The 14217-nt window shown below is 47.0% G+C and overlaps 1 protein-coding gene across 1 annotated transcript; it reads left to right on the top strand.

Moving 5' to 3' along the window:
• Positions 1-1458: 1458 nt before the first annotated feature.
• Positions 1459-4758, top strand: LOC147659277 (uncharacterized; the record flags this gene model as incomplete). Its single annotated transcript, XM_086951836.1, has 3 exons — positions 1459-1557; positions 2302-2424; positions 4211-4758. Coding segments are annotated over 3 exons (623 nt in total), but the record flags the coding sequence as incomplete, so codon positions are not given.
• Between the last annotated feature and the right edge of the window lie 9459 nt (positions 4759-14217).

Here is a 14217-nt window from a genome sequence, read left to right as displayed (position 1 = left end):
TACAGAACTGCGTAATGCTAGACACTAGGGGGCAGATTACATTTACAAGCCCCTTGCGCCACGTTTACGTTGCCTTGCGTGACGCAACAGCGGCGTAAACATGCCGCATCCCTGCGAGTCATTTACAGCATGACGCATCTAGGGAGATGCGTCACGTTATAAAGCCATGGGCCTGCACCACAATGGGTGCGTTCCTAGTACGCAGGGTGGGCGGTCCAGCGGCTGTGCGCCTCGCAAAATTGCATGCGTGAAATCTACAAGATTTAACGCAGGCACTTCTGCGACGCTGCTACGTCAATTCAATTCCTTATGTCTGCTCGAAGCAGGCGAAAGGACTGACACAGCATGTTAAGTATTGGGTGGCCCTGAGCATTACTGGAGTTGCATTGCGTTGGCGACGTGACTCCAGCGATGCGCCGCTCTTACTTGACGAGATGCGTCACGCAAGTGCCTACCCTTGCGCCAGGGCGCGCCGCATTGTAAATGAGGCACATCTGCCGTGTCGCAAGGGTAGTTTTGCGTGACGCATTTGATCTGGCGCATCTCTGGAGATGCTAAGGGGCAGAATTGCAATTACCGTCGCATCCCTGCAAAGTAGCAGGGATGCGCCATTAATTGTGCGGCCCGCTACCACCACCAAACATGGTGCGCCGTATTTGCAATGCGGCGCACCATGGGCCCAAAACGTCACCGAAGCTTTACTGCTGGAGTTGCGTCGCAACGATGGCGCAGCTCCATCAATGCTCTGGTGTACCCTATCTCCCCAATGCTGGGTCAAGCCGTACGTCTGCTTCAAGCAGGTGCAGGGTTTGTGTGACGCATCATTGTCCTAAAGGTGACTGATTGAAATTTTGTAGATTTCCCTCAGCCACTATTAGGATGTGTTCCAGCGCAGGAATGCCCTCCCTTGCGCCGGAACGCCCCCTGATGGCGCAGGGCTTTATAACGGGATGCATCTCCCAAATGCGTCACGTTGTTATAATATTATACGCCGCACCATGGCGCCCTTTTTTGTTTAGCTGCTGCGTCACAAAAGTCACGCAAGAACGGCGCAAAAGAGCCGCAAGGGCTTAAATCTGCCCCTTCCTTTGTACCCCTGACAATAAGAAAAATAGTGGCGGTGGATTGATAGTTTGACTATTTAAATGACTGGTAATGTAGCAGGCAACTGTTAGTGTTGTCACTGATCTGACTGAAATCACAATGGAGTTTGTCTGTCACTTTGCGTCTTGCCTGCGGACTGCTGCCTGCCAGTCCTAGGTGAACGTTTCAGTACTTTGTTTAGTGAGTTACGTGACTTTCGAAGTCACAGGTCCGCAAATAAATGAAAAGTAACCATAATCAATATAATTTCGCGGAAATATTTTGTTATTGTTCTTTTGAAATGTTTGATTTGGTTGACATTGACAAGCAACAATCATCCATGTTTTCTGTTCTTTCTTTCATGTTGTACGTCAGCTCCCCCCAGGGGCGAGAGGAGGACACAGGAGCAGCAGGCGGCGGATGCTGTTCAACAGGGCCAGGATCGGGCAGGCGAGGGCTCCTCTGCTGGCCCCAGTAAGTTTTCATTTTAGACTAGTACCTATTTTTCCTAGCGTTCCTCATTTGACTTTTTTCAAAATTGTCTTTGCTCTTCTTGTAGACTGTATCTAAATTCTTATCCTGCCTCTACTATGACTCCCTGTGGTATTACTAGATTATTCTTATTAGTCTGTCTGTGTAGCTAACTAAGATTGCACGGTTGGCGAAACTCCCATGATTCTAGTCAGCAATAGCTCTATCAACTTAGTGCAGTCCTCTGGGATTGTCCATAATGTCTTTTGAAGTGTTCTATCTGGACTCATGCTTGCAAAAATTGCAAAACCTTTCGCTCAGTCACTCTAGTCTGGACCAAAAAACACAGATTGTATTTAAGTTTAAAAGCTTTATTAAAAGTAAACACATTTATTAAAATGAAGTCATAATAAAACTAAACGTTTAACTGATAATGGAAAAGTGGTTAGTGCTGACGATTAATTGAAGACATTTCTTGTGGTCGAGCCGAGCTCTCACCTGGTTTCAACTTGATCTTGTTGTTAGAAGTCCATCTTCTGTCTGTGTGGAGAAAAATGGTGCGTGTTAAAAAAACAGCCTTCATCAGTTGTGCCAAAAAGTGCAGCAAGACAACCTTCCCTGGAAAAAGGGACATTTTTTTTAACTTTAACGTAGACAGTCACAAATTACATTGTTTTCACATGTCTTCATTCCTAGACCAAAGACTAGTGAGTGCTTTACTCTAACATTCTTAAATGTACTTTGTAGGTGGAACATCTGGTGGCGGGGCCAGTGTGGAGGTGGTGGTGCTCGACACGGAGGCGGAGGGCGATTCTTCAGGGGAGGAGGCGGCGGCTGTGAGAGTTGAGACGGTGGTGGTGGCGGCCAGAGGTAAGCTCTTATATATTCCTTACTTATTGAGATTGAAGACTAGCTGGGAAGGCAAGAATATGAGATGCATGGCTGGGTGAATGATGAAGCAATGATGGGTGGAAGGACAACAGCCTGGGTGGGTGACACAGAAACTGTATGTGTCCATATACCTGGATCATGCTACTATCTGACTCTTAGATAGCATATGTGTATCTAGAGCAGGGGTACTCATAGTACGGCCCGCGGGCCGGTGGTGGCCCGGCAAGCCTTCCTTGGCGGTGCGCAGACCTTGCAGACAATCACTGCTCCCCCGGCCCCCACAGAGCAGAGGCTTTTTTGTATTTCACCTGTTAGCGCCCCTGCATCTCCACTCTGACAATCACTGCTCCCCCGGCCCCCACAGAGCAGAGTGGAGATGCAAGGCCACAAAGAGGTGAAATAGAACAAAGCCTCTGCTCTGTGGGGCCGGGCAAGCAGTGATTGTCAGGGTGGAGAAGCAGGGGCGCTACAACAAACAAAGCCTCAATAATATGTTAATGGTCTTTTAAAGACCTGTTAAGTACTTTGGTGTTGTTGTCTGTGTGTGCGCGTTGAGGAAGCGGTCTCAACCCGGGCTGAAGGCTGACACAGATAGACACACACACAGTGAGATGACAGAGGGGGAGGGAGAGGGAGGGCAGGAGGGAGAGAGAGATGGAGGGAGGGCAGGAGGGAGAGCAGGAGGGAGAGAGATGTATGTAAATGCTGGGTCTGGTGGCTCAGTGGATGAGGGCATCTGCTGCAGGGACCTGTGTGCAACCTCATGGTCACAAGTTATCGTTTTGCTTTAGCCCCGCCCCCTCTGACTCCGCCCCCACCAGTGCGGCCCTCGGCCCCAAACTACACTGTAAATGTAGCCCCTGAGAGAAAGTTTGTGAGTACCCATGATCTAGAGAGAGTAGACGGTCAGTGGATGAACTAAGTGTAACTTTGAAGAGCATGTAACACTGCACCCGCACGTCCGTTCCAGTGTAGGAAAGGCAAGGAAAAGAACTTTTAATTTTGTCCAAATACTACCATAAATAGTAGCAGTAGTTTGTATTGCAAGCACTGCATAGATCCGGTTATTACGGTGGCCACTCCCTACCTCTCTTAATAAGTTTAGTAGTACTCAGTCATTCATGTGTGGATGTATCACTGGTCACTCAATAAAAAGCAAAGCACCTAAAGTCATCCCATATATAAGCAAAAACATCCCATGTGAAGTGATAGATAATCAGATTATTTATCTTCTTCAATTTTCCATTTCTAGTACTCATTTCCACTGTAGGGTGAAAGTTAAATTAATTAAGCAGTAGCCCTTGAGTTGTAACAGAGTATTCTCAGTGCCACCCGTAATAGAAAAGTAAGAGCTTCACCACCTGCATGTACTGGACGGGTACAGTAACGCAACGCAAGTCTAGGTCACTCCTCATGGCGTGCGTCTCTTTTTCTCGGGTGCAAGTTTACTGCGCTGGCATTATGCCGGCTTGCAGAAAATAACGTACCAATTTTCCAAAACAAGAGATAAGAAGAAGAATAAGACTGGTGTACTTTCATAGTCGACTCCAATGGAAGTCCACAGTGCTCGTAGAATTTGTTCCTTAAACTCTCACTAATGTTAGAGCAAGGATGAAGAAGTGTGAGGTTAGATAGATACTGGTCTCAATAGTTATGTAATGCGCTTGCAAGTTGCTAGTTGTACTGCAACACAAATTTCTGCTGAATGATTGAGTTAATCTTAAAGAGCATTGGTTACAGACTATGTCTTTCTTTCTTCATATAGATGCTCCTTCCAAACGAACAAGGAGGAAGGAGCTGGCTAGAGCGGCCCGGCAACGGAGGATCGAGGCCACTGTTGCGGAATATCGGCGGCTGGTGGCCCTGGAGGACGAGGAAAGTGTGCAGTCGACAACAACAACAACGTCGTCTGCATCGGCCTCCGTGGCCCCACGGGCTGCCACCCAGCACAGTGGTCCACCCAGACTGAGCCGGGCTGCCAAAGGCAAACGCCACCGCCGAGCAGCAAGGCCAACAGCTGCCTCTCACAGGCATTGCACCTGCAAGGCAGTGAAGGCACGCCTGCGCCGCACTACCCTGATGGTGTCCCGCCTTCAGCAGGAGCTCGCCTTGCTCCGCGAGGAGCATGATGCCCTGGCCCAAAAAGTTAACAGCATCCACCCATAGTGTCCCTTGCCCCTTTTTTAGAGACTTTTGGGGGGTGGGAATTGGGAGTTGGGTTTTTGGGGACTTTTGAAGGACAATCGTTGGGGTTAGGGAGGGTCTTGCGGGAGATTATTTTGTTAGGGATATAAATATACTTTTTCAAACTTTATCTGAGCATACCTGTTTTTTACTGCTTGCCTGGTGGGTGGGGGTTTAACGTTGACTGTTTTCCTGAAAGTTTAGTTCCATTTTCTTCCTTTAAGTGTAAATGCCCAAATGTTTTCAACACTAAGTGCCTCTCACAGACTAAGTGAAGTGAATCCAAGAGTCCTAGGACTTTAGTAGTACTACCTTCAGTCTCTCGTCTCTCGTACTAATACTCCATTATACCCCCAAACCACCAAACGCTTATCTTACCTGTAATTTGTGTTTGAAAGTAGGGCTAGACCCAGGGCTGGCTCCACGGGAAACACCGAATAAGGTTGGCAATCTTGGTCGGATAAAATTTCCTCATAGCGGTGGTACTAGTGGTGTGACACAGTGGCAGTTGCATGCCTATGAAAAAAAAGAAAATGAAATCTGGTTTGTCCTCCTGAGCAATTCAACGGTACAACTGAGAATATAGCAGGTGACAGAAGTACAGTAGAACAGTGCCACATTGTAGCCTAACAAATGGTAAAGTATAACTACTAATTCGGTTGAAGTTCTTTCACATTAGCAATGGTTCTTTGTCAAGCAGAGTAAGAATATATCCTCAGATTTCTTCACCAGCCTGTTGCTATCACCTTATCCTCCCCAGCAAGTGTGTGGATTTATTGCTGTAATAATAATTTAGTCACACATCAATCAAAACCACACAGCCCGGGGGAAGAGGGTTAGGGTTTGAAAAATGGATGGGTACGGGGGTTTTTGGGAAAGGTTTTGGGAGACAAGAAAAAATAGCACAGCATAGACAAACAATTGTGAACATAAACAAATCTTTGGGTACAAACCTATCCATCAATCTTTGAAAGTGCATGCACTACTGCATGCATGTCAGTGAAAAGTAAGTAGTACATTCGACAACTGTGGAAAGAAAGAATGCGACAGTACAGGGCCTGTGTGGAATTATTGATAACGATATTCAACATAAGGTCTCTGTAGCCAGATACCCGAGAGCCTTGCTGGTCACTATAAATCCATTCACAACAACACTCAATGGGGTTGGTCTGGAAGGTGTCAGGTTTACTCCCCGTGATCCAGTCGATGCAAATATGGTTCCACCTCCAAATGTCACCAACACCCAGAAGTGTAAACACAGGGTGTTCGAGCCATTAGGCGGGGGAGAAAAATAACAAACTAAAATAAAAAATGTGGGATGGGTAAAGGTAGGGTCAGCAGGGAAAGGATACCTGTAACAGAAGACAAGACAGGCATCAGTGAAGTGCTGTCCTAACATACAAGGCTACTCTCATATAGTCTCACTAAATAACCAAGGAAGTAGACAAGTACCTGAGCACCAAGAAAACATGACCTTGGATAGGAAATACTATAGCCCTTCTGCCACAATCTGTGAGGAAGGCCTAAGAAACACATAAACATATAGTTAACGAACACACTCCTGTCGCACCAAACACACTCGCGTTATACTAAGACATCAAACCCACTACTCACAACATACCACAAACATGGTAGAGGACTCAATGTACAAAGGGGGTTCCAAATAGTCAAAGCAAAGATGTATGGTCCAACAAAAAGGAAGAGGGAAACGGTAGTGTGTAGGAAGCAAGAACTACAACACTGCGCTCTCTAAGTAATGACCCAGTAGAGAATCTTTGGTGAAGGTCAAACAGAAAAACGTAGTTGCGACCACCACTGAATTCTGCCAACAACACACCCCACGGTGCACTACACAAAGAGAACTGGGGTAGCCTGTAGTTACCTCACTACATGCCCAGTTATGGAGGTCCTTTGAAATACACAGTTATACAACGGAGACGCGTTGTTGTCCTTACTACCGCTCTCCATTTTAATAGTACAAAAACGATCCCCGATGTGAACGGTAACACGTGGTATAGACCGCCACTGTGCTCCGCCACACACAATTCAACCAAACAGGAATTCAGCAAAGGTAGAATTCTGTTAGAAAACAGTCACAGAACCTCCCTTAACAATCCGTTCAGGCAGTAATCAGCTGACCGCACGGGCGGCCGAAGAGTTTAGAGCGGCTTTACCTGAAGACGCGTGAAGTCCGTCTACCGCCAAGGACAGAACACGGAAGCGCTCCCCACTGAGCCTCAGGGGGGGGGGGGAAGGTGATAGTCCACAGGAGACACGATAGAAAAGCATGCAGAGCGTCCGCTCTCATGCCGGTGCAGAACAGAAACCAGAATAACGCGCAACAGGAAGCGCGTCTGTTCCCCAGATAAACTTCCTGCAAGTCTCCCGCCTACTCATGGGAAATGTAGTTTCATAGTACGGTAGGCGCTTAGGGGCTGCGTAACCTGACAGAAGGTATAGTGGATAGAAAAGGAGAAATTGCTTTTTTTCTAGGTGTCCCCTCACTCACCAGGGTTGCCCCTTGGTGACATGCTTCATCATTGGGGCCATCCCAGTCCTCTACGGCCTGGGGCGTGCTGCGACTTGCGAATTACGTAGGAGCACTTACAAATGACTATGTGTGGTGCAGATGTGATAGTGGAGTGGACTAAGTGATGTGTTAAGGGATCAATTTAGAAGCCGAGAGAGAGCCAAGAAATGCAGTCACAGTCAGAGAAAAAGGCAAGGGATACTGTATCTATGTGGTTGTAGTGGTCCTGTTGGAAGTGGTAAGTAAGTTGCCTGCAGAAAAAAAATCCTCCTATTAGCGGCACTCCTCCATTGCAGCCGACGCTTCGTCCATCGATGTTGGTCACCAGAAGACACCCTGTAAAAAAAAGCACAGCATAGACAAACAATTGAACATAAACAATTCTTTGGGTACAAACCTATCCATCAATCTTTGAAAGTGCATGCACTACTGCATGCATGTCAGTGAAAAGTAAGTAGTACATTCGACAACTGTGGAAGAAAGAATGCAACAGTAAAGGGCCTATGTGTAAATTATTGATAACGATATTCAACATAAGGTCTCTGTAGCCAGATACCCGAGAGCCTTGCTGGTCACTATAAATCCATTCACAACAACACTCAGTGGGGTTGGTCTGGAAGGTATAGTAGATAGAAAAGGAGAAATTGCTTTTTTTCTAGGTGTCCCCTCACTCACCAGGGTTGCCCCTTGGTGACATGCTTCATCATTGGGGCCATCCCAGTCCTCTACGGCCTGGGGCGTGCTGCGACTTGCGAATTACGTAGGAGCACTTACAAATGACTATGTGTGGTGCAGATGTGATAGTGGAGTGGACTAAGTGATGTGTTAAGGGATCAATTTAGAAGCCGAGAGAGAGCCAAGAAATGCAGTCACAGTCAGAGAAAAAGGCAAGGGATACTGTATCTATGTGGTTGTAGTGGTCCTGTTGGAAGTGGTAAGTAAGTTGCCTGCAGAAAAAAAATCCTCCTATTAGCGGCACTCCTCCATTGCAGCCGACGCTTCGTCCATCGATGTTGGTCACCAGAAGACACCCTGTCCACTGCCTGCCTGATGCTGAATTGTGGCTCGCTACTGTGAAGCCTGACTCCATCCTTTTTTCCCCATTGCAGAGACTGAAACCCGGCCTGTAATTATTCAACGAAAAACAGGAAGTGATATAATATTACAACACCACTGATAAATAAATATAAGGTATGTAGGCTGTGGAGTGCAAAAAGTCACAATTTGATTTTCCTAGTAGACAGTACAATATTTTTGAAAGTGCGTACTCTGAGTCACCTTTTGAAGGATAAATAAGTATGGGCAAATTAATGTAGCGGATCTTGCCCCTCAAGCTAGGTGTACTGTAAACTGTGTTTTAGAACAAAATTAGATCTTCCTAGCAGTGCTCCCACCCAGACCCTTACTAAAGCCAGTCGCAAAAATGTAGAAGACCCCCAATCAAATCTCAAAAAACGAGGCCTAGCAGAAAACTGGTGACAAAACTTACTTTGAAAGTAAAAGTAGGCCGAAGTACCCCCTTCCTAATTACCCATTAACCACCGTGGATTGCATTCAAACCACTTGCAAGCAACCAAGCAAAAGTAGCCATAGCCAGCATCGCTCCAAGACTCGAAATCCCCCCCACTCAAACACATGCAATAGAAATACTGCTAACCCTAACAAACCCTAAGTTAAGAATAGTGGCAAAGGCTTTCTTTAACTATGCCAAATCCCCCCTTTCCCACCATGGATTTTCTTCAAATGACTTGCAACCAAAATTACACATTCTCACGAGTGCTCTAAGACCCCAGAACTCATTTGGAAAAATCTAGAACACCCCGAAACACATGCAATCCTGCTGCTAGGGCTAACTAAGCATGGGCGGAAAATCCGTTACGCTCGCGGATTTTGCGGATTTTCGGGAAATCCGCAATCCGCGAGATTTGCGGATTTCCCGCAAAATCCGCAAATTCGCACGCAGCGGATTTTTTTGGCGGCGCGCGGCGTTGGTGATACAATTTTTGCGGCGCGCGGCGTTTATCATCGTTTGCCGAGTTGTTTTTTTCGATAGTTTGCGAGTGCTGCGCCATTTTGGATCTTGCTGTGTGATTTCGCGGGAATTGGCGAGCGCGATTACGTCATTGCGGCTTGCCAGCGATAGTTTGTCAACGCGAGTACGGCGAGATCACGTCTCGCGGTACTTCGCAATTGCGAGATTTGAGATGCGGCGAGCGAAAATATAAATTTGCAATTCTGCACAAGAAATCCACCAGCAAGCAGCATAAACCTTCTAGAAATGATGATTTTTATGTGAATAACTCCTTAGTTTGACATTTGCCTGCACTTTTTTAGCGAGGAGTCCATTTTGGGGAGGGGGGCAGGGGGGTGGGAGGAAGGAAGTGCCCCATAGTCTTCAACTTCCTGTTCCTGTTCAGCAGGCTCCTCCCAGTGCTTTGTCCATCTCCTGGTCACTTTTCATTTGGATGTGGACCTGGAAGGATTACTTTTTGTGGATGCTGCTGGATCTTTGGATTTGAGGCCTTTTTGACTTTCTTTGGATCACTGTTGGATTAGAAATTTTACAAGTAAGTTTGTTTGGGGCATTACAGTTGCTGCAACTAAAATTTTGGGATTTTCGATTTTTGGGCTGTTTTGGGGCCTTTTGCCCAGGGGTACTCAGTGGTGGGTGGACTGATTCTTTCTGTGGGTTGTCTTGAACTTAAACATCATGGAGGCCATAGATGAATTGGGATTGTGCTGATTTTTCTGTGTTTTTCGATTATTTTTTTTTGTAAAATTTTGTGTTTTTCGATTTTTGACCTGTTGTTGGGGCCTTGACCAGGGGTAGTGAGTGGTGCATGGGCCTAGTCTTTCTGTGGGCTGTCTTGAATTTAAACATCATGGAGGGCATGGATGGAATGGGATTGTGCAGATTTTTCAGTGATTTTCGTTTTTTGGGCCTGTACTTGTGGCCTTTTCACCAGGGGTATTTGAGTCTAGCATGGGCCTAGTCTTTCTGTGGGCTGTCTTGAATTTAAACATCATGGAGGCCATGGATGGAATGGGATTGTGCTGATTTTGCAGTGTTTTTCGATTTTTGGGGGTGTTCATGGGGAGGGACATGCCATGTGGCTGGTGGCCATTTTGAGTGCAGCTACAGGCACTGGCCATGTGCTGGCAGGCAAGTGGCCATTTTGAATGCAGGCTTTGTTGTTAGGCCTCCAACCATTTTGCCTACTTTTCAACCTTTATTTATGCCCAGGGGTAGTGAGTCTTGCATGGGCCTAGTATTTCTGTGGGTTGTCTTGAATTTAAACACCATGGAGGCCATGGATGGAATGGGATTGTGCAGATTTTTCAGTGATTTTCGTTTTTTGGGCCTGTACTTGTGGCCTTTTCACCAGGGGTATTTGAGTCTAGCATGGGCCTAGTCTTTCTGTGGGCTGTCTTGAATTTAAACATCATGGAGGCCATGGATGGAATGGGATTGTGCTGATTTTGCAGTGTTTTTCGATTTTTGGGGGTGTTCATGGGGAAGGACATGCCATGTGGCTGGTGGCCATTTTGAGTGCAGCTACAGGCACTGGCCATGTGCTGGCAGGCAAGTGGCCATTTTGAATGCAGGCTTTGTTGTTAGGCCTCCAACCATTTTGCCTACTTTTCAACCTTTATTTATGCCCAGGGGTAGTGAGTCTTGCATGGGCCTAGTCTTTCTGTGGGTTGTCTTGAATTTAAACATCATGGAGGCCATGGATTGAATGGGATTGTGCTGATTTTGCAGTGTTTTTCGATTTTTGGGGGTGTTCATGGGGAGGGACATGCCATGTGGCTGGTGGCCATTTTGAGTGCAGCTACAGGCACTGGCCATGTGCTGGCAGGCAAGTGGCCATTTTGAATGCAGGCTTTGTTGTTAGGCCTCCAACCATTTTGCCTACTTTTCAACCTTTATTTATGCCCAGGGGTAGTGAGTCTTGCATGGGCCTAGTATTTCTGTGGGTTGTCTTGAATTTAAACATCATGGAGGCCATGGATTGAATGGGATTGTGCTGATTTTGCAGTGTTTTTCGATTTTTGGGCCTGTACTTGTGGCCTTTTCACCAGGGGTATTTGAGTCTAGCATGGGCCTAGTCTTTCTGTGGGCTGTCTTGAATTTAAACATCATGGAGGCCATGGATGGAATGGGATTGTGCTGATTTTGCAGTGTTTTTCGATTTTTGGGCCTGTACTTGTGGCCTTTTCACCAGGGGTATTTGAGTCTAGCATGGGCCTAGTCTTTCTGTGGGCTGTCTTGAATTTAAACATCATGGAGGCCATGGATGGAATGGGATTGTGCTGATTTTGCAGTGTTTTTCGATTTTTGGGGGTGTTCATGGGGAGGGACATGCCATGTGGCTGGTGGCCATTTTGAGTGCAGCTACAGGCACTGGCCATGTGCTGGCAGGCAAGTGGCCATTTTGAATGCAGGCTTTGTTGTTAGGCCTCCAACCATTTTGCCTACTTTTCAACCTTTATTTATGCCCAGGGGTAGTGAGTCTTGCATGGGCCTAGTATTTCTGTGGGTTGTCTTGAATTTAAACATCATGGAGGCCATGGATTGAATGGGATTGTGCTGATTTTGCAGTGTTTTTCGATTTTTGGGGGTGTTCATGGGGAGGGACATGCCATGTGGCTGGTGGCCATTTTGAGTGCAGCTACAGGCACTGGCCATGTGCTGGCAGGCAAGTGGCCATTTTAAATGCAGGCTTTGTTGTTAGGCCTCCAACCATTTTGCCTACTTTTCAACCTTTATTTATGCCCAGGGGTAGTGAGTCTTGCATGGGCCTAGTCTTTCTGTGGGTTGTCTTGAATTTAAACATCATGGAGGCCATGGATGGAATGGGATTGTGCAGATTTTTCAGTGATTTTCGTTTTTTGGGCCTGTACTTGTGGCCTTTTCACCAGGGGTATTTGAGTCTAGCATGGGCCTAGTCTTTCTGTGGGCTGTCTTGAATTTAAACATCATGGAGGCCATGGATGGAATGGGATTGTGCTGATTTTGCAGTGTTTTTCGATTTTTGGGGGTGTTCATGGGGAGGGACATGCCATGTGGCTGGTGGCCATTTTGAGTGCAGCTACAGGCACTGGCCATGTGCTGGCAGGCAAGTGGCCATTTTAAATGCAGGCTTTGTTGTTAGGCCTCCAACCATTTTGCCTACTTTTCAACCTTTATTTATGCCCAGGGGTAGTGAGTCTTGCATGGGCCTAGTCTTTCTGTGGGTTGTCTTGAATTTAAACATTATGGAGGGCATGGATGGATTGGGATTGTGCTGATTTTGCAGTGTTTTTCGATTTTTTGGTGCTCTATAACTGAACTGATGTTCCTCTGTCTTCCATTTTTTTTAGGTGCACAAGACTCAAGAGAACCACCAGTGCCTGGAAGAAGTCCTGCAGCGGTGTGTGTGTGCAGCATAACGTCACGCGACGTCACGTCTGGCCTCAGACAACTCTACAATTCGTGCAACTGCGGCCTGCTGTCTGACCTGCTCTGAAGAAGATGGCCCCGCCCCCAAAGAAAGTTCTCCGTAGCTCCTCTAGCAAGAAAGTTGCTAGTAAGGAGCAAAAGAAGCAAGTTACCAAGGAGGCTGGAGTGCCACCCGCCACTTTTTTTGGGAGCAAAAAAAAAAGTACGCCTGCAGCAGCAGGATCTGCTGGGGACCAAGCTGGGAGCAGCACCCCTGCTCCATTGGGTTCAGTGCCTCCACCACCACGCCAACTTAAGTCAAAGCCCTTGAGTGCTTCAGAGGCAGTCAGTGTACTTCTCCAATCACCATCGACCAGTGATGTTGGCTCATCGCAAGAAAGTAGCAGCAATGTCCCTGAATCAACACAGGTTGTTGTCACTCATCTGACAAGTGTTGAACAACCACAGCCGCAACAACAACACCATGTGCAAGTACACGCCCAAGTACATGTGGAAGGAGAGGCAGCAAAAGGAGATGCACAAGCAAAGGTGCATGGAGGTTCACAAGTGCCCACAATAGTTGTTCCTCCCGAAGTAGGGGCACATTTGGAAATCGACAATGAAGCCGAGGTATCATTGGAAGCCACTCCTCCTGATGATCATTCATTGTCTTCCACATCCCTAGCAAGGAAAAGATCAAGGGGGGTGTCTACATCTTCTTCAAGCCCACCTCCTTCTGATGCAAGTGATCTGTCTTGGGAACCACAACTGCTGTCTGACAGTGAGGCACACCATGATCTGACACCGGTACCTAAGCGTAAAAGGAAGGTCGTCCAAAAACTCAAACCTATGGAGTGTGATGAGGCTCAACAAGAAGTGACAGATACTGCTGGTGATGAAGCCTCTCACGATGACGACGAGCCAGTCATCACAAAGGTCACTGCAGCCCCACCGGGCATGCAGCAAAGAGACATTTTGACCCTATCCCGAGAAGCTGCTGAGCGTGATGATGATGTCGGCGAGGAGGCAATGGAAATGGAATCATTAGATTTGGAGTTAAGTAGTACACCAAAACCTACCGCTTCCATATTTCTTCCTCGCAAGAAGGTACCCACCTCGTCCTCGACCTCAATTCGTGGTGGTGAAAGTGCAAAACGTACTGAAGTTCGGCAATCCACATCCTCCACTTCATCTGGCATTAGCAACAGGACCACCACCACCAGTATCGCCGCCTCCTCCGCCCCCCAAAGACATTTCAAGTCTCCAGTTTGGGACTTCTTTAGTGTTTGCCCAAAAAATGAAAACATAGCCATTTGTAGCATTTGTAAGCTTCGAGTTAGTCGTGGTAAGTTGGGTTCCAACTATGGTACCGGAGGCCAGAGAGGTCATCTTAGGAGAACGCACGATGTCCAATGGTTTGCGCACCTACACACGATCAAGGAAGCCGCAATTGCACGCAATGAAAACGTTGTTTTTTCATCTGGTGATGACGAGGAGGTAGAAGACGATTCAAACACTTCACTTAAACCCAGTTCCCCTGTCAGCAGCACACCCCATGGGAGCCACACTAAGAGTGTGGGAGAGAGTGAGACATCAATGCGGAAAAGTTCATCAGCGAGCGTAACTGGGTCGAAGA

This window comes from Lissotriton vulgaris, unplaced genomic scaffold (assembly GCF_964263255.1).
Source record: "Lissotriton vulgaris unplaced genomic scaffold, aLisVul1.2 SCAFFOLD_11338, whole genome shotgun sequence".
NCBI classification, from domain to species: Eukaryota; Metazoa; Chordata; class Amphibia; order Caudata; family Salamandridae; genus Lissotriton; species Lissotriton vulgaris.
The sequence above is the reverse complement of the archived record's forward strand: the minus strand, read 5'-3'. Positions and strand labels throughout refer to the sequence as shown.